The sequence below is a fragment of the Pseudorca crassidens genome, chromosome 13 (genome assembly GCF_039906515.1).
Source record: "Pseudorca crassidens isolate mPseCra1 chromosome 13, mPseCra1.hap1, whole genome shotgun sequence".
Lineage (NCBI taxonomy): Eukaryota > Metazoa > Chordata > Mammalia > Artiodactyla > Delphinidae > Pseudorca > Pseudorca crassidens.
Genome location: NC_090308.1, coordinates 71,174,056 through 71,199,592, shown reverse-complemented (window position 1 = coordinate 71,199,592; position 25,537 = coordinate 71,174,056). Strand labels below are relative to the sequence as shown.

The 25,537-nt window shown below is 38.7% G+C and overlaps 1 protein-coding gene and 1 pseudogene across 2 annotated transcripts in view; both read right to left on the bottom strand.

The window, feature by feature from the left end:
• Window positions 1-25,537, bottom strand: part of ME1 (malic enzyme 1) — a 195,040-nt gene that overhangs the window by 42,639 nt on the left and 126,864 nt on the right. For both annotated transcript variants that reach the window (XM_067702679.1, XM_067702680.1), the window contains exon 7: window positions 1,386-1,495. In XM_067702679.1, coding sequence (XP_067558780.1) covers window positions 1,386-1,495 — 110 coding nt within the window. The remainder of the gene's footprint in view (window positions 1-1,385; window positions 1,496-25,537) is intronic.
• On the bottom strand, window positions 14,519-24,116 carry LOC137204779 (splicing factor 3B subunit 4 pseudogene; annotated as a pseudogene).

Below are 25,537 nucleotides of genomic sequence, written 5' to 3'. Positions count from 1 at the left end.
AGAACACATAAGAAGGGGAAGCAACAGTAAATGTGGACAGATTTCTTAGAAAATGCCCATTATTTAGGAGAGATGATGGTAACTTACCTTAGGTTAATGGAGAGGAATCTGTGGAAGAGACAGACTTTTACAACAGAAAATCAGGAGGATGAGTGATGGAGTGTATTTGGCAGGGAGAGATGAAGAAGAGAGAGACATCAGGAATTCACGGAGAAGGAGAACACACGAAGAAGGCTGAGGTTGGTGGGGAAATAAGAGTTTGATGGTGGGGAGGTTGAGTATGAGATAACTTTGAGACATCCCAGAGGAAATTTTAAATAACCAGATGGGTATATGGACCCGGAATTCAAAGAAGTCTGGGCTAAATATATAAATCTGCTAGTGGGATGGGTGGCCTTGCAGTATATACCTAAGATATAATAGAACAAAGAGAAAAGGGCCTGGGACTGAGTGTTGCAGTGTTCTGGCACTTAATAGCTAGTCAGAGAGGGATGAACCTGGAAAAAAAAAAGGGTGAAAATTCAAAGAGGTAGGAAGCAAGTCAGCAGGGGCATGTGACACGGAAGTTGACGGAAGAGAGTATTTCAAGGAAGACAGTGGGGTCTACAATGTTAAATGCTGCTGAGAATCCAAGTAAGGTCAACACTGAAAAATGTTCACTGCGATGAGTGGAATGGAAGCCATTTGTGATCTTCTTTCGGGTTGCCAGAACTTACTATGGTCTTCCTCCTTTGGATCTCTGCCTGCGCTTTTATTCTACCTGCCCTTAATGAAACAGGAAGAGTAAGATTCTCATTGGAAGGTTTCGGATTTGGGGAGGTGGGGAGGTGGGTTGGTGCAGGGGGGGTGGATCTAGAGAGAGTTGCAAAAAAAGGCTTAGTGAGAAACAAAACAAGTAACTTAGACAAAAGCTGGTAGCCAAGCATCTACAATCAATCAAAGACAAACAGGAAACCGCGGTACACACTGTATACAAAGGCAGCTTCTGCTGGGGTAAAGCTCAGAAACTGTGACTGATCTCTAAGCTCAGAAAACTGACGGAGATGAAGGCTGAAGAGAGAAAAATATACAGTCTTCATTTTAAACAATGAATAATATATTTTCATACATTTTATTCTTTGTTTAGCCATAATCACTGGGGATTTTATCAGATTTTAGGGCACCTGTTCTCTAGCTCACACGTAATATGGTACATTCTGAAGTCACAGAGTACTTTTCTCAAATACGTAAAATTAAATGAGAAATAATGTGTGAAATCATCAAGCATAATCCCTGGCATTTAATCAGTATCCAGTGCAAATTTACTGAATTTGAATCATTATAAAATTACAAACTAATATCAGGACATGTTGATCTTGATCTACATGCAGTGAAAATCTGATTACCTTGAATATCATCATTGAATGTGCAGTACTGGTTTTGATACTTTTTCAGGAGCCGAAATGCATTTATATTGGCAAAATCTTCAAACTGAATAAGGCAATTCATGCCATACCTATGGGACAAAATATTCACATTAGAAGAGGTTAATGAAATAACATTTAAAAATAAACCTTGAAAATTAGACTATAGAAAAGGCAAAACATTATTTTCTTTTAAAGGTCCTATCTTGCTACTTAGTATAAATATATAATACAATGTCTGTTCAGTAAATATTTACTACATGCTTACTACAGGAAAAAGCATTGCATTGGCACTGTGAAATACTACAAAGATGGCAAAAATATGGTACCCTGCAGTCAAGGAATTTAAAAGTTAGTAGAAATTATTTTGAAATAAATGAAAAGTAATATGAAAGTGGTACAAACAAGGGATAACAGATGTTGAGAAGCCACATATCACTCCTGACTGGGGTTACAAACCAGGTAACAAATGAACTGAGTTTTAATCACGTCATGATTTCAAAAGTAGAGATGTAAGGTTCTACAAGCTGAGTAAACAGCAGAAGCAAAGTAACTGAAGTGAAAGTTAGGAGAGAAAAAAAATCATTCAAAAATTAGCAAGAAGCCCCATTCGGCCTAAATGTCGTGTTCGGTGCACGTAAGGGTGCAGTGAGAGACACGGTCAGAATCTTATGTTGGAAACCTTAAACATTCTAGCCTAGGATTCTGGTGTTTGTTCTATAGCCATAACCAAACACCGAAAAGCTTTGAGCTTTGAAGTATACAGCACAGATTTTTATTCCTGAAATTAACTTACTGGTTTGACCCTTTATTCTTATGATCATCTATGGCCTGTACATCCAAGACAAGGGAAATTAACACCATTGATACCCCAAGTATCTGAGAGTTGCCAGAGAAAGCCTCATAGCCATGGCCATCCTCGCTAGGTGATTTAGAGATGTATGGTCTCCAACCTCGGCTAGACTCCCACTGCTGCCATACTTATGATTCCTTTTCTTTGTCTTTGGTCAGCTTCCACTGCTATTGCACCCAAAGGCTATTCCTAATCTTCGCCAATCCTTTTAAATCTTGACCTCTTCACCTGTCTCCTACTTCCTGGTATAGTGAGGGCATAATGTGTGATCTCCCTCAACTATTCTCCTCCCACCGCATCTTGCATCTCGCATCTCGCATCTCCCATCTCTATCTTTAGCGCTACCCTGCAGGCATCAGTCAACAAGGCGTTCCTCTTCCTGTTTAAGGTAACTCACCGCTGCTGCCCACGTTCCCAACACTTCCTTCTTAATTAGCTCCCTCTCTCCTATTTACAACTCCTTCTTCTGGATAAGTTCCTTCCTCTTTTTTGATAACTGACTTGGAGCTTCTCATTAGAGGGAAAAAGTTCTTTCTCCACCCCATGTTTTTCCTATCCTTTCCACTTAAGGTATATGAAATATTAGTTTACAGTTTACATTATTTCTCCATCCCCTGTCATTTACCTTCTGTCCTCACGACTCTGCTAAAATTGCTGCTCTAAAATTAGAATGTTTCCGAACTAAAAATCCAAGAAACACTGTTTCCCATCCCTAATTTACCAGGGCTCTTTGCTGCATTGCCACTATTTCTGTTTACCTTTTTTCCTTGAAACTCTATTCCCTAGGCTTCTGTGATATCGCGCTTTTCTGTGCCTTCTCCTAAACTACTGATCATTTCTTCTTCTTTCTCCCTTAAGGAGTTCTTAGCACTTAAACATTGGTGTTTCCCATGACTCTGTCCTTGGTCTACTATATGGTGTATGTGTGTGTGTGTGCGCGCGTCCGTCCGGCCTGACAGAATCTCAATCCTACTCATACTTTTAATCACCAATTATATACAGTGACTCCCAAAGGTATGTTTCTACTCTACTCCTGTGAACTCCAGACTTGTAAATCTCATGACCAGCTGGATAATTTCACTTGAACGTACCTCAAGTTGAAAAGTCCAAAATTAAACTCATTACATTTCCATAATACCCATAAGTCCTCAGCAAATATTTGTTGGATGAATGTAATTTATAGATATTTCCTCATTTAATCTCAGGGTGCAATTTTATAGATGAGGATAGCCTTGGGCACCAGTAAGCTGGGGAGGGGAGATCTGCACTCAAGTCTGCCTGATGATGTGGTAGAGCCTGATGTTTAAGCTAAGCTTTAAGCTTATGATTGATTCCTTTCTGTTATCCTGTAGGTTATTATATATACCTTTAAGTATATACCTTTGAACAACGCTGAGTTCTAAAACTAAAAATAAGGAGCTCTATAACAGAAAAGTTTTGTAAAATTTAATCAGAATAATAAACTAGTGAAAAGACTGACTAGTCTTTAGGGGTTATGTTTTGTTGCAAACCAACAGTTAACAGAAAGCTGCTAAGCATAGGTTTGGTTGTTTAACATTTATGATGGCCCTACCTCTTCATGGTGAAGTCTGTCTCCTCAAGACTTAAACCAACACCTTCTTATAGATTATCTATTCTGTATTTCCAACCTAAATTGCTTATTGAAACTCAATCATCTTCACAGAACATTTCCAAAGTCAAGTAGGCTCTTGACTCTCAACTCCAACAATTTTTTTCCTACGATGGAAGCATATATTTCCATGTCTCAGAGACCCAAAGACTGAAGCTATTATTTTACTATTTCCTTTTTAACCCACCATATTCAGTTAATTACCATTTTCTATCATTTCTACTATTTAAATATTATCACAGCCAAAGAAATTAGTCTCACTCCTGCTAGGACTGCAAAAAGTCTACGGGTCTCTGCTTCTCCTTGTCTCCCTCAAACATATGACATAGAGCCACCAAAGTTTTGTAAAACAATAACTTCCGCCAGCTACTCCCTTGCTCAAAATTCAGAGAGTGGATTGCTCTGATGATGACGCTCAAATTCCTTAAACTCAAGGATCTATAATCACATTTTATCTTTTCAATTGCCTTCCCTCTCCCTATATTGCAGGGTAAGTCCCTTCCCCACTGAACCACTTCTCTCCTCTCTCAAACACGCCATGTCCGTCTCCTTCCCATGTCTTTATTAATGCACTGCCATTGCAAATCACCGTCACTCTTGAATCGGCAAATATTTTCTATACCGGTTACGAGGGGTCTAAAACTACTAGCATGTAGATGTCTCATCAACTAGATCAAAAGCTTCCTGAGAGACTTAAAACTCTTTCAGACAGTACTACTTCAGTAGAGAGAAGATCAAGTGAATATAATATGTAAGCAAAAATTTACTTCATTCAATAAGAATAATTGGTTCGGTTAATAATCTGTACTGCCGAATACTATGACTATCAGTTGCTTTGAATGAGTTGCATCAGAGTAGGTATTTCCCTTTATTTGCCCAAATTCCAGAAGTTCTAGTGTTTTGCGTTTTTCATACTAGTTCAAAAAAAGTATAATCTTTCTATTATTTAAATAGACATGACTTTTATTCTAGAATTTCTCTTTTATTTAGCAAGAAACAAAATCAAGTTCGTTTCATGTTACTTTTTAAAGAGTTGGCACTAAGTAGGTTATAGACGTTTTCAATATCAATAGTTTCTATTAACAGAGGTAAAAAGGTTAGCCTAGGCAAACCAAGATTTTTCAAAAAACTCATTTAGTGCTATAAGACGTTAACACATTTTTCTCTTTTGGTTGAATTCCCAAATACAAACAGGAATTTAAATCATGTAAATCACAGTTATTCTTATAATTTTTATTCATATTTATTTGCCCCTCCTTTGAAAATATTTTCTACAGTTACCTAAGAAAACAAATTCCTAAGAAACTGCTATGTTTTCCACCAGCACTTTAAAATTCTTTCCCGTATACTTTCCTCTTTTCTTTTCTATCAGAGTCATTTTGGAAATGTTAATTATTTGTTCAGAAGACTTTCTATAGTAGTCCTTTAGGCCTTTAAAAGAAGTAATATTTTAATTCAAACAAGCAGCATTAGAAAATTCCCGTATGAGCAAAAAGACTAATAAAATATGAATAAGAAGTTAATGGTCTAAAAGTTCTACTGCCAATATCTTAAATTCTCTAATACTCTCCTCTGCCCCTAGTTCTGTCTTCCCTCTCTTCCACCAACTCCTTCCCCAGCACACTACCCACTCTTCATTTGGTCCTTCCTTTCCTCTGAGTTCATTCTTCCTAGCTTCGCCTCTGTATGCTGAAGACAGTTGCTCCAGCCATGCACTGGCCATCCCCCTAGTGAAACGGAGCAGGACCCTGTGGGGCTTCTGGGCATAGAAGAACTTTCTGTCCCCTGATTCTGTCCTCCCTGTTCTTGTACGGGATGGCCGTCAGCCTCCATGAACTTCCCTGAGTTCCAAAGGGCAAGGTCCAAACAGTTGCTAATCAGGGAAGGGAGGGCAGGCAGAGACAAGAGAGGAGCAGTCAAGAAACAATAGTGCAGCCTTGGGGCAGGTCCTGGTTCCACCTCAAGGCATACACATAACAATATCTTTAAACTCTTTACAGAACTAAAACCCCCAACAAACGGAAGATGTTAGCATCCTTCATTCCAGAGAAGACCACCTGAGGCCAGATGAAAGGAACCAGAGAAGCTCATCAAGAGAGGACACGAGACCAGATTAAAGGAGTGCAGGACCTGCACACACTCTGATCCTTATCAGCAACCCAGCCCTTGAACCGCTGCTGGAAAACTCCTCACCAAATCCTCCTAGGTTGGGACACATAGTTTTTGAGGGTCATGAGCCCTCTGTGTCCCCCTTTGACTGGCAAAGCAAGAAAGCTATTCTTTCCTCCTTCACCCAAAACTCTGTCTCTGAGATTCGATTCGCCACTGGTGCACAGACGCCGAGTTTTCAGCAACACTAGCAGCCCCTGGTCCCTTGCTCTCCCTCATTCCACTTAGATAGCACACGAGTCCATGCTATGGAGTCTCAGCTAGGACCTCAATCAAGTCCTGCAATATTTGTTTTCTATTGCTTACTGGTCAATAGCATGATGCCAGAGCAGCTTCTGCAAACCATTTTTTACTCCCCTTGTCCCACAAGCATTCCATCTCTTACCAGCCACTACTTCAGATGAATGCCATGCAGAGTGAACAATCTTCACTTGCTCAGCTCCCCCACATTTAAAAATATGTGTGCTTTTACTTCTTTTCTTCTTCCACTTCCAAGATGTATTCTTGCTTCCTTGTTTCTAATCTCTCTACAGACCTTACTGCCTCAACTCTACCTCTCTACACTAACGGCTTCAATTTCTCCTTCTCTACTGGTTCCTTCCCGTCTCCAAGGAGCCTCAGGACTCCCTGATTTTAAAACCATGTCTCTTGACCAAGACAAAGCCAAAGCTATGGTTACTTATCTCTCTTTCCACCTACTCCCAAACCTCTCAAAAGAGAGGCTGACAAACTTTCCCTCACTTTTCACTTCTTGTTAATAGTATGCCTATACGTCAAAGACAGTCTCACACTACCACATTCTGATATCACAATGTAGATGAGGTCGCTTTCTTCTGATCTAACAAAATACTTTGTAAATCACCTGTTTTTCTTCCATTGCAGTTATTTACATATTATTATTATGTCCCTGAAGGTCTATCTTTTTAAATCACTGTAAAATTCAAGGTGAAGACTGTTTCCTGAATTTTTGTTTCTTTTTTTTTTGATTACTCATGAACCTTAGCATCTTTTTCTATGTCCATTGGTCATTGTAATTGTTCCTGGAAGATTATATGGTCTTTGGTTTGTTTTTCTATTTTTACAGTCTTTTCTTTATTATTTCATAAGAGTTCTTCACATATTAAGAATATTAACTTCCTGTTATATATGGTGCATGTGGCCTCCCTACTCTAGCATACTGTGTCATTAATCATTTACACAGCATTCCTGTTTGTTTTTACAAAAGGAATTCTAAATTTTTATGTAGTCAGATCTTTCCATCTTCTTACTTACAGCTTCTGCCCTTGATGGCATGCTTATTACAATCTTCTCCACACACCTTTAACTATTAATCAAAAATTTCCTCTAGTGATGTCATGGATATAGAAAATGATTAACCTCTACAGCTGGTATTATTTTTCACTGTTTAGATGTAGATTTTTTTTAAATATAGATAAAAACATCTGACTTCTATATAATTCACTCAACTCTGCCAGCACCATCTACTTAATAGCCTATCTTTTCCCCTCATCACCTGTAATCAGATACTATATTCTCATACATAGTAGAGTCAGTTTTCTGTGCTTTTCTCTTTTATTCTACTATGGCTAACGACAACAAGTATCTTTTAACCTTTAATAATATGTGTGTGTACACCTGTGTGTGTGTGTGTGTGTGTGTGTGTGTGTGTGTACACTCACTTATTCTTCACAACCACTCTATGAGGCAGGCACTATTATTATTCTCATCTTATAGATGAGAAAACAGGCACAGCATGTTGGTACTGCTCGGTAATGATAGCCTATAATAGTAATGATTAATCTACTAATCGCTCTATCCACTGAAAAATGCCTCTATTTTAACTACTATAGTTTTTAAGTGACTTTAATATTTAGTAGTATTATTTATCTCTCATTCTTCTTTTTTAAGTATTTGCTTGGCTGTGTTAGCAGTTTAAAAACATAGACTCTACTCAACAGTAAAAAACCAAACCCCTCCAATTAAAAAATGGGCAGATCTGAACAGACATTTTTCAAAGAAGACATACGGATGGCCAATAGGTACATGAAAAGATGCTCAGCATCACTAATCATCGCTAATCAACAGAAATGCAAATCAAGACCACAATGAGATATCACCTCATATCTGTTAGAGTGAATCTTATCAAAAAGATAAAAATAACAAGTGTTGGCAAGGATGTGGAAAAAAAGGAACGCTCCTGCACTGTTGGTGGGAATGTAAATTGGTGCAGCCACTATGGAAACCAGTATGGAGGTTCCTCAAAAAAAATTAAAAATAGAACTACTGTATGATCCAGCAACTCCACTTCTGGGTATTTCTTTGAAGAAAATGAAAATATTAATTCAAAAAAATATCTGCACCCCCATGTTCACTGCAGCATTATTGACAATAGCCAAGAAATGGAAACAACCTAAGTGTCCATCAATGGATGAATGGATAAAGAAAATATGGCATATATACACAATGGAATATTATTTGGGCATAAAAAATAAATGAAATCTTGCCACTTATAACAACATGGAAGGACATTGAGGGCATTATGCTAAGTGAAATAAGTAAGACAGAGAAAGACAAATACCGTATGCTCTCACGTATATATGGAATCTAAAAACAAACAAACAAGAAGAAAAAAAAAAGTTCATAGATACAGAGAACTTTTTGGTGGCTGCCAGAGAAGGGGGTGGGGGTGGGGGTGGGGGTGGGGAAATGGGTGAAGGTGATCAAAGGCTACAAACGTCACGGTGTAAAGTAAGTAAGTCCTGGGAATATAATGTACAGCATGATGACTATAGTTAATAATATTGTATTACATATTTGAAAGTTGCTAAGAGAGTAGATCTTGAAAGATAAAAACTTTTTTGTAACTATGTATGGTGATGGATGTTAACTAGACTTACTGTGGTGATCATTTTGCAATGTATACAAACACTGAATCATTATGTTGAACACCTGAAACTACAATAATGTTATATGTCAACTACACCTCAATTAAAAAACAAAACAAAACAAACATGGGCTCTAGAGTCAGAGATCCAGGGATGAAATTCTGTCACTGTGCCTCTGTTTCTCCCTCAGAATAAATAAGAATAACAATGGCATATTATCATAAGTATATTATCAGGATTAAATGAAGCGATAAGTGCCAATGTTCAACGTGTAAAGATTGGCACTAAGTACTCCATAATCACTAGATATTTTCTATTACTTAATAGTAACAATAGAAGCCATAAACAGTGAAATAATACCCTCCAAAGCCTAAGAGAAAATAAATCTCATTCAAGAATCGTATATCTAGCAAAGCTATTCTTCAAGAGTACGGTTGAAACAAAGTCGCCTTTAGATAAATAAAAGCCAAGACTTTTACTAAAGGACTTTTACTAATGGGTGTATTTCAGAGAGAAAGGAAATAATCCCAGAAAAAAAAAAAACATCTGTGATATAACAAAACAAAATATAAGTAAATACAAGTAATTTGTATCCATATAAAATAATAAGGATAAGTAAGCTATACTTCCGGCACGACACAGTGAGGAGGCTGGCAAATTTCTTCCCCGCACAGCAACAATACAGCAGGACAAGTACTTCAACACAACCATGTCAGTGCTCTGGAAATCAACTAAAGGCAAAGAAGCAAAACTTTTAAAGTAAAATGGGGAGTGGGCCAGTTCTTGAAAGGAACATAAAATGTCTACGCTTCTCATAGACGCGATGCCATTCTAGGACACTCTTTAGCTATCTTGATTAAACATAACTCAAATAAAAGCATCTCCATGGCTATAAATCATTACCTTGTTTTTGTTTAAACAACCTTAGCAGAGAGGCAAACTCTGTGGTAGCAACTGCTTACCCCAAACACAAATATCAGTCAACAATCATCTGGTGCTCATCATGGCTCCTTCCCCGCCTCTCTGGCTTCTAAGCAGCCCTTTAGAAAGTAAAGGCTGTGTGTTTTCAGACAGGGTCCTATGGTTTGCTCCTGATGTGTCATGTACTGTGGTCCAGCAGCACCAGATGATCTGTTATTATGTACCAAAGCAGCAGAACCTTGTGGTTACGGGATGTGAGGAGGAATCAGAGCCTTCTCAGTTCTATTCCTGGACCTACTACTTACTTGGTCCTGTGGTTTGGGGCTGGTTACAATTTCTCTGTGGTTAAAATGAAATCCTCACAATATGGCTTGCCTTCAGTGTTTAGGATACAATGTGGTCAGGCTATGAATTTATAATGTTTTCTAAGTGAAGTCTGGGAATAGGCATAGGTAGTAAAAGGGTGCACAAGATACCTCATCATTTACAAAAGGATATTTCAGAATCATCCCCTGGAGAATACTGCCTATCAGTTTTCATTTCGTGAATTTTCTCTACTTGGTAATTAACTCTGATTTGAGTCCTAAAGATATAGGGAGAGGCACCCTGAATTCATTTTGTGATACAAGCATCTTGCATCATATAATAAAAGAAAGCCATGGAAGGGATATTTTGTTCCAGATTGAACCAGCCTTGTCGCTATGAAATTATAAGCAGTGGAACCCAAGGACGTTAGCCAATTGGACTCTACATGACTATGAAAAGAACCTACTATTTTATGATCAAAATATCACATAAAATAGTGGGTGTAAATGGTTTTAGAAGTTAACAGAAATACCACCCATAAAATTAACATGTAAAAACTGCAGAGAACTTTCTCTTGTGGCTTTGTTAAATTGGACAAAACCCTAATTACAGTGACGGCACTTACTAAGGGCCAGGCACAGTGCTCCACATTTATAGGGATTCCCTCCTTTAACTCTCAGCAGCCCAAGGAGGAAGGTAGTTATTACCCATTTTATGCATGAAGGAACTGGAGCTCAGAGAGATTAGGGCCATGGTTGAGTTCATACTGCTAATAAGTTGTAGGACCTGGACTGAACCACAGGGTCCATGGTTTTAACAACTTTATATACTGGCTTCCACAGAGCACCAATGTTGCCATCAGTGAAGTGAACAGTATGTTTAGAAAGAAAAGGACTGTAATGATAAAATAAGGGAGTTATAATTTTATCATAAAACTACCAAGACAGCATTTGTATGTATTCCGTATACAAGGTATTTTTATAACAGAAAGTATATGGACAGATGTTGGTGAAAACATTAGTCTTTCTTTGACTATAAACTATCAAGAATTCACTGTAATCAGGTCGACCAAACACATTTTGATTTAATGAAATTTTTTTTTAGTATTTATTACATACATGGCACTATGCAGCATTCAAGATCCAGAGCATTTTACCTCTGATGGGTACCTTAGCGATAACGTTATTACTCACTTTTAAAAATGTAACTGAGCAAATTGAGCAGTAAATAGGAAACACGGACCTTGCCCTTAAAATGCTTACAGTCTCATTGGGAAGACAAAAGATACAAGCAGAAAATTTAAAGAAGGTTCAAATTAAAAGCAAAACCAGCGGTACACAAAGAGATCACTATAGGATTTAGGGAAGACAACATGAATTAGGTTGAGGCTTAAACAGGGCCCTTGGTAGGATTCCAATGGGGAAAAGAGTGAGGTGGGGGAAAAAACCACAGAGGTCTCAGAGTTTGTGCTGGAGGACCCTGAGGACAATAGTTTGAGGAACTTTAGAAGATCAACATTGGCCGCTGAGTTTCAGATTATGAATAGTCTTGAATGCCAGGATAAGGAATTTGAAGTTGACTGAAGTTCTCTTTGGCCAAGAACCACTCAAGTTTAAGAATTAAAACAGAAATGTGTTCACTCATTTGTTAACCCACTGTAATCCAGTTCCTACAACTTTACTTCTGTATTATTTTCTAACACTTAGATATACTTTCATTTCTCTTATCATTCTTTCTGTTATATTTTGCTGACACCTCTTAATTATTCCCTGTGACACTGGAAATTATAAACATTCAGCAGTAATCATCCTTTCTTTCCTTCTTTTCCTCCTATAATCTTCCCTTATCAAGTTCACCTATTCTTAGGGATTCAGTAATCATCTTTAGATGAATAACTTCTAAATCTATAATCTCTGTTGCTAATCTTTCAAAGAAACTCCAACTCCATGTAGCCAAAAGGATAGTAAGAAAGATGTGGAGACATATTATATTATGAATTTTTTTAAATGAGAAATACATGTTAATAAGATAATATTTTAATATATTGTTAACCATTCTTACTCAGTTATTTATAGTATCAGAAGTATTTATAGTATCAAAAAATTCACAACTTTTTTACACCAAGGACAAACAATGAAACGTAAACAAAATGAAACCATTTTCTTAGGTTGTCATCTACTTCTCAAAAAAGACAGCAGGGTTTGTTAAAATTTAAGTTCCTTAAAATTCAACAAATTCTGAAACTGCATTTATAACTAAAATTTCTATTTAGTGTATTTACTAAGAAAACATTTAAAAACTACTTCTTGCCTCCAAAATCAGTGAAATCTTTTCTCTATTGATTTTAATTTTATATGTGAATATAAAACTCCTAGAAATTCTGAACTTTTTTCCTTACAAAATTTATTATCCAAACTCTTCCTATTTCCACCAGTGCCAAAATACTGTAATCAATTTCTATTTTGTCTCCTACCTGACACCCTAGTGGTCAAGTTCTGTTGTGCCTTTTAATGATTACACCTTTCACAGTAACTGTTAAGCTTTCTATTCCAAGTGCCTCAATTCAAGTTCAGGCTCTTTGGACCACATCACTGCAATAGTACTGCAGTCTCCTAGTTAGTCTCCTTGCTTGTGTTTACTTCCCCACTGAAAGCAGTTTACACAGTAAAAAATTTTTTCATCCTATTTTAAAGCAGGTCTTGTGTAATGAGAGCTCTTATAAACTTATCTCCCCCATTCTCAAAAAGAAACCGTATTCTTCCTTTCTTCCCTTATTTATTCATTTATCAAATAATATACTGAGCACCTACTAGAGGCCAGGAATTGTTCTCGGTGCTGTTGACACATTCCTGCCCTCACAGAGTTCGTCGGTTTGGGGCGGACACAGTAAGTAGGAGATTATAATGCAGTGTGGTAAGTGCTGTAACAGGAAGTTCAGGATTCCAAAACAGAGCAGGGGCACCTACCCAGAATTAAGTGAATTAACAAAGGCTTTCTAGAGGAACCTAAAGCCTGAAGGATGAGTAGGAGTTTGTCAAGTCAAGAGAAAGGGAAAGAATTTGTGAGAAACAGGGAACATGCTCAAAGGCCCAGGGTTCAATAAATCATATTTATTCTGGCATATTTCAAGAACTGAAATAAATTAAATACGATTGAATCACAGGGTTTGAAGGGGAAGAGACAAGAATTAAGGCTAGAGAGGTAAGTAGGGCAAGATTATGCAGGCCGTCTAACCTGTGTTGAGGGGTCTGTATCTGATCCTAAAAATAGGATATTAAACAGGAGTGTGACATGATCACTTTGCATTTTAGACTAACTCTGTGTGGTCAGGGTAAAGAATGGAGTAGAGATGGGGAGGACCCAATGCAGGAAGTCTCCGTGGGAGGCTGCCGCAAAATCCCAGGCCTGCACCTGGAATGAGAATGCGGGCAGGGAGAGGTGGGCGGATTCGAGAAGAGGAGTAGACGATGAGAGAGAAGAAATCAAGGGTGAATTCCAGGTTTCTAGCTTGGGCCGCTTGGTAGAGGATGGAGTATATTAAAAAAAAAAAAGGCCATCTCAGGAGAAGACGCTGGTGGTTTGGTCAGGAAGATCATGAGTGCCGCTCTGGAGCGACCTCAGCGACACGCAAGCAGAGGAAGCTGTCGTGAGACATTAAAGTGTGTGACTTCAGTATGTCAGAGTTTGAGCAGCTGCCTGTGAAGATAAGGCCCATGAGGTAGCCATGAGTGCGTGTCTAAAGTGGTATGGGCCAAAGGCCCCTAGAAATGCAGATCCTAAGAACAAGAAAGGCCAACAAAACACATCATCCACACGGAAATGAAAGCAGGTTGAGAGCAAGGCTTTGAAAACAGGTAAGAATTAGAGGAGGGCAGTTAGGAAACTGGGAGAAGATAGAGATAAGATAAACCTAATTGGCATAAACACCAAAGATGCCAGGGTGAGGGGCTTACATAAGGATGAAGGACTGGGCTTCCCTCGTGGTGCAGTGGTTAAGAATCCACCTGCCAATGCAGGGGACACAGGCACGAGCCCTGGTCTGGAAGCCACAGGACCACATGCCGTGGAGCAACTAGGCTCGTGCGCCACAACTACTGAGCCTGCCCTATAGAGCCCACGAGCCACAACTACTGAGCCCCTGCGCCACAAGTACTGAAGCCCACGTGCCTACAGCCCATGCTCTGCAACAAAGACAAGCCACCGCAATGAGAAGCCCATGCACCGCACGAAGAGTAGCCCCCGCTCGCCACAACTAGAGAAAGCCTGCACGCAGCAACGAAGACCCAACACAGCCATAAATAAACAAATAAATAAACAAATAAATAAATAAATATTTTTTAAAAAAGGATGAAGGACTAATAGTCTGAAAGGACAGAGGGGAGAAGGCACTGATCTCACCTCCCAACCCTAAAACACTGTGTGGACCAACAAGCATCACTCTTTGAAAGAACTGCAGAAACAGTGGAGGTCTTAAATGAGAGCCATGTTTTAGGAAAGCAAGAAGGTAAAGGGACCATCCAGTGAGGAAGTTAGGGAGCCTTTATTAAGGAACAGGTTTCCAAAGGCAGAGTGGGAAGTTTTGAGAGGGAAGGGCATGTTGGCAGTTTGGTTTAGGGGAGAGGAAACACAAAACATAAAGTATGAAAACGCATGAAGTATGTGAAACGGTATATGGAATTAGACAAATGAGATGTTATTTTTACATTATAACGGGAGACCAAGTATAACAAAAATATGAAGTAAGGCTTTCTAAGAATTATGTCCAGAGGCCACGTGATGGACTGCAAAGATGGAGTGCCAGGAGGTGGGTTTATGGCAGGGGGAAGGTTGCATCCTGGTGTCTATGAGTTGAGGCAGCACCAGTACAGGCTCAAATCTTAAGGGCAGCTTTGGCTCTAATGGACGGATCTCTGTTTCAACGTACCATTTGTGTTTTGACCCTCCATTTCTACTCTGCACCATGTCCCATGCCCAGAAAGCCTTCACATAAAGGATGCAGAAATTCAGAAAATGCTTTTATAAACTCCATCTGCAAACTTACTATAGAGAATTAAAAGTCTCCTCAAATGCATGTTCCAGTAAATACCTTATCCCCAACCTCAATCATGTCATTTACCTCTGCAGTTTGAATCACTAAATCTGTCTGTGACTCCTTCCCAATTTAGACTAGATCAAACTGTTCATTTTTAAAAGCCAACAACTTCCACAAAACACTAGGGATCAGGTTTTGAGCAGCAGAGAGAATTGTATGTGATTTTGCTGCAGATTATCAGAGCCATAAAACTTTCAAGCTAGAAAGGTCCTTGGAGACCGGATTACAGGAGCAGACACTAGTGAGTATTGTCACCTAAGAGAAAAGCCAGGAACCCCAACTATGACAGCCACTTATGATACCAGGAGACTTTTTTGATGTAGGAAAATATCTTCTTATTTCAGATTATAAAATACAGAATATTTCTAGAGACATTTGTCACAATTTATATATTCAAGTGAATATGAATACTATCCTTTAGAGTGTCCACTTTAAGACTATTTATTTATCCAATGATGCTGCAAACTGCTCAACGACTTTCAAAGTGACTTTAAAATCAGTTTTATTACTTACGTCTATCTTGTAGGTAATTTTCTTCCCTCTTTCTTAACTAGCAGTAAAAAAACAAAAATCTGAAGAAATATTTGGAGAACAAGAACTACATCCAAATACTGACTTGGATCAATATTCTCGTTCTGACTGTTCTCAAGAATCACTATCAGTCTCAAAGGATTTTTCTTTAAATGCCATCACTGTGATACTTAAAAGAATCGCTATAGGTTCTAAATACAATATTCAAAGAGGCATTCCAAAAGTACTATGAACATCGGCTGTAATCACTGTACAGAGTTCCAGGGTATTACCTAGAAAGAGAGAACACTCATCCGCATCTAACTTTTAAAGAAAAAAAAAAATCAATCACGCTACTTTATAGTGAAACCTCAAAATCGCTGTAAAAATGAAAAAGGACTTTGCATGTACCACTACTTAAAATAAAAACTTTGAACGAGATATCCATTCTTATGCCACTGAATAAGAGAAATCTATGTATATTATTCAAGAAAAATCTGAGAACTCTACGTTTGGAGATAGCTGAAGGCACAAATCCAATGTAAATTACAAATCGGGCCTCTCTGGCTCAATCATCTGGACTAATGTCAAAGTTTGAACACTAACCATTTTCCATAATCAGAACCCACCTACCAGTAATGTGTCCTGAAGTTACGACTATTTACATTTCCGTATTAATAGTATTTCTTACCGAAGTATTATTGCCTAATACTAATAAAAATGCCAAAAATATCATGTTCCCTGCTTTATTAATAAGCTCTTTTCTTCCCACATACTGGGGACCCCATGAACTAAGTTCATCATATGTTCCATTGGTCCTGAAGGTCTTTGAAGCCCAAACTGCTTTAAGATTGTTTCTATTGGCACCTGTATGGGTACATTTACCTGTATGTCAATGCCTTCTTTTCCCCTTAAAATGGTTCAATAATTAGTTGAAGTGATTTAATCTAATACACTAAAATTAGAATTCTATTGCAGAGTCCCTACTTAATTCTGAACAATTCTTAGGAACAGAACCTGACATAGTTCGAAGAATTGTTTTGACTTCCTTTTGCATTAAATCACTTTTAAATGATTCTGACTCTTTTTTGAATTAACAAGTACAAATATTTCAGTCTAAGTTTTCAAGAATGCAACTCCTTCTCTGCCAAACTGACATATTTCCAAAATCTGATTTTGGACAAGAGTATATGGAAGTATGATAACTTATCATTTGTAAACTAATGATTTTATTCTGGTATCACTGAGAAATACAAACCAAGGCAAAGTATTTCTGTGCCTAAAACAGTACTTACTGAAAAACAACACTTCAAGTGAAGCTAATTCTCTCATGGCATTAGAATCTAACTACCTGCATTTGAGTTCTGCCTCTTCATAAACTGACTCTTTTGGGTCAAATTCTCAGTTTTTCCACTACCTTTCTGAGAACTCCTTTTGCAGTTCTGAATCACTAAAAAGAATTGAAAAAATATACTCAACAGAGGTCATTAACAACACAAACCACCTATTACTATGCAAAGTATTCAGGCTTTGCAAAAGTCTGACTTTCACCAATCTGATCGGTGGAAAGTGAGGAAATAAAAATCTGATAATTTTGCTCTCGGTGCAGTCCAGATGGAGAACAGTTGTAGGCTCTCTGATAAGAGATTTCTGAATAAAACTATGACTACTAATGAGGTAGGCATACATGGCAAGATATATAAATTTTGCATTGTCCAGATAGGAGTATTTCGACACACCCGTTTTTCATAGATGTGCAAGAAACATAAATACGCTGAAAAAAGATAATTACAGTTCACATGCGTAAGAGTATTAGGATTCCATTCTTACTTCTGAGCAACAGTAGACTGATAAAGTCAAGAGAATACTGAATCAGTTTCTCATAACTTCGTTCTTTTAAAATATACACATAAATACTGTATATATGTGTTCCACTTCACCATTAATAACCCACTGTGGAATATCTGGAGAACAGTAACACAGATACATGATATTTGATAACCTTTTATAATAAACCAACAGTTTCAACACCCTCCTCACTGAAACAGCCTTAACTGACCAATTCAAATGTTGCATTCTTCTTGTTTTTCACACTCCTTTAGGTTTTCTACTATGCAGTGAAACTGCCGAAAGGTAGAACATTCTTTAGAAAGGAGAAAAATACTGAAAGTGGCTGGAAAATCTACATACGGAAGAATAAATAACAACATCTACAAAGTCACTTCAATAAATGAGGCACTGTAACAGTTTTATGTCAGACTAAGACTTTTTCTGTGCCTTGCTTTCTTTAAGATCAACTTTAATGACATAGGATAAAAAGCACCCATTTTAGTTATAAAATTTGATTTGTTTTGATAACTGTACACCCATCAAACCATCTCTACAAGTAAGATATGGAATATTCAAACATTCCAAAAAGCTCTCTTGTAGCCCATTCTAATCAATCCTCAGCCCAACAATGGCGCCAGACAACCACTGATCTACTTTCTATGGCTATAGATTAGTTTTGTCTTTTCCAGATTTCATATACGTGGAATAATATACAAGAAATCTTTCGTATTTGGTTTCTATAGCTCAGCTTGATTTTGGGAGATTCATCCACGCTATTGCATAAATCGATAGTTAGCTCCTTTTATTCCTTCATACTATTCCATTACACGGCTATACCACAATCTGGGTATATGATGACATCTGGACATTTGGGTTGATTGCAGTTTGGGGATCTTACAAATAAAGCTGCCATGAATAGTTTAAAGTTTTCATTTCTCCTTTGAAAATACCAGGGAATGGAATTCCCTGGTATTTTGGTAGTATGATAGGCATATAAAAAAATGTAACTGCTGAACAGTTTTCCACAGTGGTTCTGCCGTTTTACACGCCCACCAACAATGTATAAGAGTGTCAGTTGTTGGAATGCTCACCAACACTTGTTGTCATCAGACTTGTAAACTCTAGCCATCTAATGGGTATGTAACGGCACCTCACTTGATTTTAATTTGCATTTCCCTGATGACTACGGAGCTTACGTGTGCTTAATGATCATTGCGAAGTCTTGTTTCAAATCTTTAGGTCAACTTTAAAAATTGAGTTCTTTATCTTGAGCTGTAAGAGCTTTGATTTTTGTTTTTTTTTAATATATTCTGGATAGAAGGCATTCATCAGATGTATGTATTATAACTCTTTTCCCCAATCTGTGGCTTGCTTTGTCATTTCCTGAACAGCATCTTTTGAAGAGCATCAGTTTCAATTTTCAGTTCAATTTAAAACCTTTTTATGACTTGTGCTTTCTATAAGAAATATTTGCCAAACCCAAAGACACCAAGATTTTCTCCTATATTTTCTTTTAAAAGTTTTATAGCTTTAGCTTTACATTTAGGTCTATGACTCACTTTGAATTCATTTTTGTGGGGTAAGTATGAGATAAGGGTTGAGATTCGTTTTTTTCCTTATGGATATCTAATTGTTCCAAGACTATTTCTTGAAAGGACTATCCTATCCCCACTGAATTACTTTGCTACTTTATCTAGAATCAATTAACCATCTGCACATGGGTCTATCTCTGGATTTTTAAATTCTTTTCCACTGATCTATTCTGCTTTATTGTTCTACTGTCTTATACCAATATCACACTATCTTGGTTTACTGCAGTTTAAGTCTTAGAATCAAGGAGTGTAAGTCCTCCAACTTTATTCTTTTTTTTCAAAATTGTTTTAGCTATTCTAGGTCCTTTATATTTCCATAAACATTTTGAACCATTTTGTTAATTTCTATAAAAAGCCTGCCAGGCAAAGATTTTTTAAAAAATAGATTTACGTTTTTATGTCATAAAACTTTTTAACAAAGGATTTCAGTGAAATGGCATTGATCTTCCTTGAATGGATTATTTTATTTGGATCTGTAGATAGGATGCCTGCATGTGAAAGTAAGCTGTTTTTTTGTTGTTGTTGGTTTGTTTTTTTTAAATGGTACGAGGGCCTCTCACTGTTGTGGTCTCTCCCGTTGCGGAGCACAGGCTCTGGAGGCGCAGGCTCAGCGGCCATGGCTCAGGGGCCTAGCCGTTCTGCGGCATGTGGGATCTTCCCAGACCGGGGCACGAACCCGTGTCCCCTGCATCGGCAGGCGGACTCTCAACCACCGCGCCACCAGGGAAGCCCTGAAAGTAAGTTTTAGATGCACACCTATGGTTTCACTACTAAATACCCACCTATCTATTAACAAAACATTTTAACCACACAGAAAAGCATTAGAGAACATTCACTAACATCCATGTGTTCTACTACATAATTCTGTGAAATATCAACATTATGTCATCTTTATTTCAGACCACAAAAAGGTCACACATCACTTGAAAGTCCCTGTGCCCCTCCTTGATCCTACTTCCCTCAGGTAACCACTCGCCTAAATTTGATGTTCATCATTCCCAGGCATGCTATACCTTTACTACAAATGTATAATATCCAAAAGCAAACATGACATTGCCTTTAAACTTTATGTACGTGGATAACTATATATGAATCTGATGGATGTTGAATGGTATGTGATCCTTGTGAAATGACAGTATGGGTGCCATGATTAAGAGCTCAGGCTGAGTTAAAATGTCTCCTTTTGGAATTTTTCCCTTAATTCTCTGGTTCTTAGATATATTCCTGTGGACATACGAAACGCTGGTTCATTCCATTTTTATGTACGGTACAATACTGCAAACTCTCTATATATGTGTGTATATATACGGCACAAATGATCAATCCTCTTGTTTTTTTTTTTTTTTTTTTTAAACAAGGAGTTTAGTTTTATTTTCTCTGTGCATTTGCAAAACACTTAGGACTGACACAGAAAAAAATCAAACCTCCTGTGGAAAAAATTACACTTAACAAAAGGAGGCCTGGGAGGGATTAGCACCTTAGCCCCTGGGAGCTACAGCAACTCTGATTGGTCCAAGGAAGGGAACAGATATTGGGAGGCTCTAACAAGAGGAAAGGCAATGAGAAATCACTAAGGGGAGGGCCTCAAAGTGGGCCTCGAGGGGGAACTGGAGGCCGGGGAGTGGGTCTGGGTGGAGGGAGGGGCCCCCGCTGGTAGCCATAGGGTGGAGGTCGTGGAGGGCCAGTGAGGCCATGAGGGGGCATCAGTGGAGGAGGTCCACGCACACCATGCGGAGACATAGGACCTGGGTGACCCAAGGGAGAGCCGAACGGAGGCCCTCGGGGGGGCATGCCCATCGGAGGAGGTCCAGGATGAGGCATTCCAGGTGGCAGTCGAGGTGGTGGCTGCCCCCCAGAGCCAGGGGGCCCAGCATGGGGGTGTCCTAAGCCACGAGGGCCATGGTGGGCCAGCTGCATCTGAGACATCCCTGGATGGGGCATCCCACCCGGTGGGAATGGGTGAGGATGTGAGTGTCCATGTCCAGGATGTCCAGCCCCTGGGGTTCCTGCTGATGGGGGGCCATGTCCTCCAGCTCCAGGAGGCATAGGTGGTGGGGGCATGGCTGGGGGTATCCCAGGTGGAAGGGCTCCAGGAGGCGATACTGGTAGTGGGAAGGAGCCAGGAGGAGGCATGCCTGGTGGAGGAAGCCCAGACCCCAGTGATGATACCACAGGATTCGGAGCAGAGGGTGGAGGGGGTGCATCTGCAAACAGCTGATGAGGGCAGTCAGCCTGGGAGAGTGGGTTCTGTGCTGCCAGAAGTCGTTCAGCGGCTGAGCCATGGCGTTCACCTTTGGAGTCCTTCTTGAAAGCATAGGACACGGTGATTGGGCAGTTACAGAGGTACTGCCCATTCATGGCCTCAATCGCTGCATCCGCAGCATCAAATGAAGTAATATTAATAAAGGCATAACCTTTGGAGCTGCCTGTGTCAGGGTCCCGCATAATCTTGGGGGTTTGTAAGATGACCCCAAAGGCGCTAAAAGTATCATGAAGCAACTTCTCATCGATCTCTGGGTCCAGGTTCCCAATGAAAATGTTGGCCCCCACATCCAGGTTTTTGTTGTGAGCTGATGCCTTGTTCACCTGTATTGGTTTCCCATAGAGTCTGATCATGTTCACGATCTTAATGGCACAGTCAGCATCTTCCTCACTCAAGAATTCCACAAAGCCATGGCCTTGGTGCTGACCAGTGACTCTCTCCTTTGGCATGTGGGTGTTGACTACTGGCCCTGCCTGGAGAAATAGCTCCACAGCAGTGGTTCGCTAACCTTCTCATCGAGGCCCCCCACGTACACAGTGGCATCCTGGTTCCGCTCGGAGATCGGCCCGGCCGCCATGGCGAAAAGAACTCCCGCCGTCTCCAGACAACGATCGATCAATCCTCTTGTTGACGGACATTTAGATTGCTTCCAATTTATCACCACTACAAATGCTGCTGCTGTGAACATTTCTGCACGTGTCTCCTCATGAAGGAGTTTCTCTGGGGTGCAAGTGCTGTGCAGTAGGTTACGATCAGATGATCATATATATTATATTGCCGAAGTGTTTCATGAATTTACACTCCTGCGAGCAGTAGACATATTCATCTACAGCCTCCCAAGCGTGTGGCACTGTCAGATTTAACCATTTCTGCCCATCTAATGGATGTGAAATGGCATTTGGTATCTGTGAGGTGACAGGATGATGTCGGGCAACCGTGGAAACGTGCTGCTTGGACTGCCCTTCAAGAAAGAACTTGCGTAGGAGCACAGTCAGATAACTGTCTCCAGCCACAGCTTTAAGACGGGCCGCAGCATTTCGTGCAGGCCGTGCTCTTCCCGAGGATTCCCCAGTCAATGACAGAGCACGGCAGTAGGACTAGGGGCTGGCCATTTCCACTCAACGCGGAACTCACTGAACAAGCAATCTCTGCTCTGCGGCTCCCACTGCGTTGGCTGAGACTTTGTCAGATATATATTACAGTCCGAGGCGTTCTCTGTCCAGTTCTGCTTCCCAGATGTGCACTGGTCTGAAGGCTTTTCCTGCCCAATCCTTCTCCCTCCCAGTTTCACAGGCATTACCCCAATATACTCCTCATATTTCACCTCCATCTCAGGAACTGCATTATGGAAAACTCAAACTGATATCCTGATGGAGCAGATCAGAGCTCAAGCCTCTACTGAATTAAATGGCTTGAATTTATATCCCAGCTCTACGTCTTAACACCTCTGGACATTGGACAGGTTATTTATTTCCCTACACCTCAGCTTCCTCATCTTTAAAATGGGAATGATAATAGTACTTACCTCCTAGGTGTGATTAAATTAATATAAGTCCTTGGATGGAACGATCTCTGACACACAATAAGCATTCACTAAATATTAGTTTTTGTTCACCAAGTGTGAGTTCCTTATTTATCACAAGAGCTGTGATTAGGCTTGGGGATATATGAAACCATGATTTAGTAAACAACGATCTGGGAACAATTTACTGGTCCTTTCCTTAGATATGTGTGTGTATTTATATAGGTGTTATTCTAACATGTGGGTTAAGGTAGGGTCATCTCAAATAAAATACTCAGTGATGATAAATAGTTCCAGCCCGATTCTCTTTGTCAATGATTAATCTATATTCTAAAACTTGTTCCTCTACCATTTGTGTTTTGATTTTTTTTTTTTTTTTTTTTTTGCTTATAATAAAATACACAGACAAGTAACATTAAAGAATACAAACCGTAAAACTTGAGAAACATTCTTGGGAGGCTTTGATCAATTGTCTTCTCTATAATAAAAGAGTATCATGTATTTGGATTTCATAGTCCACAAATCTTGAGAGTGTTGTATTAGTTTACTTAAGGGGAGATACTAAGAATCAGTTAAACAATATCATAAATTGTTTCCAAGATAATGCAGAAGTCAAAACATAGCTGGTATTCTTTTTTAGATTGGCTTTTTTCCCCTAAAATTATTTTCCCAGAAATACACACCAGTTCCCCCTTTTTTCATCAATAACTTTCTAAAATTTACAATAATTCAAGGTCAAAATGATATCTATCTACGAAGAAAGATCGGGAAAGAAGTGTAGTAACTAATGCATTCTTCCTGCACTCTTGTCCTCAGAGACGAGGAGAATGAGAATTCGGAGGAACATTAAGTCTTTAAGAATGACCCAGTCAAACATTTATTGTAATGAGATTCTATTCCCTATCTTCGGTTTTAAGACTAGGAATTTGGCCAAATATAAACTTCTGAATAAGTAAATGCTTGTAAAAATAAAAGTCTCCATTAACCTTTTGAAATATTTTTTCTGTCTCATTCCAAAATTCTATATTTCTCCAGAGCAAGAAAAATAAACCTGTATTGTTCCAAAACCCTGGATGAAATATATACCCAGAAGTCCGGGCCTACTGACCTCTGTAATACATTTGTGCCAATAGATCATATATCCCATACTTTATCCATCCAATGGAATGAAAAACAATGCTAGAGGGTGGGAGGGAGGGAGACACAAGGGAAAGAGATATGGGAACATATGTGTATGTATAACTGATTCACTTTGTTATAAAGCAGAAACTAACACACCATTGTAAAGCAATTATACTCCAATAAAGACGGAAAAAAAAATAACAATGCTAGAGCACGCGGTAGAAAGAGAAAAAGATATGCACTATCTTGTCAGTAAAATGAGTGACATTACCATACTTTGATCGATCTGCATAATAAATTCCTATTGCATTTTCTAAGACATACGTACTATTAAAATATACTTTTAACCAAGCTATATCTGCTCTTACATACTATATCTTATCTTCTAAATCACCACTCTTCATTTCTTATTGTAGTTGTTAGCTAAACTACAGAACAGATTAGGTTCCAGATTTCCAGGTGAGTGATCAAAATCCCTCTTCTCCCTAGAATTCCCTCAGGATAAAATAAAAGCTTGATCTGTATGTAGGACAAATCTCATTTAACCATTATACTGTCTTCTGCGAAAGTGATCACCACTTTAATGATTAGGAACATCTGAGAAACTGGGCTCCTCAGAACCTTGTGCTACAGTATGTTAATAGGAAGTTTGCAAAAACAGCAACTCTTGCACTTGGGTTTTGAGAAACACTAGGTAAAACAAAACAGGTCTCTTCACTCAGCACTTGAGTTCTCAGAACTTTAACATACTATTATAAACTAATGATCTCTGAGAAGATGCATCATCTCAATATGTAAATTTATCATTCTTATTTAACTAAAAAAATACCTCTTCATGGCCCAAAAAGAGTTGATAAGAATACTGAAGGACCTACCCATGCAACTCTTAAAATAGGATAAGAAAGTTTCCACGTTGTTCAACAGTTTATAATAAAGATCAAAACATGTAAGAGTTAATTATTGTTCTATACTAGTAAAAAGAATAGGGATGCCATTTTTTTGGAGGGGAAATTTTAAAAATCCAAACAAGGTATATGTGTCATCAATGCCAAAACACTGAGTTAATTTCAAATGAAGGAAAGGTTGTGGCTAGGCTAAGAAATTAAAAAAAAAAATCTAACAAGGGACCCCACACAAAATTTCAGGAAAGGACCTTTTACTTTCTGGTAATACAAAATAAGAAGGTCTTAAGAAGGAATGGGCACGTGATTGGTGGAAATTCCCATTTCAAGATTATTTATTGGTATAGCTCTAACTCTTTTCAAAGGTAGGCTTATTAAATAGTAAGAAACTTCACAAAGTTCCACAAAATTCAAAAGGGATAAAAATTTTTAAAGGAAGTAAGTCAACTGACAATTTATCGACATAGTTCCATGAATGCACCAAGTTTTCTTTTCCCAGGGGTGACTCTACCAGATCAGAAGAGAAAAGAGGTATAT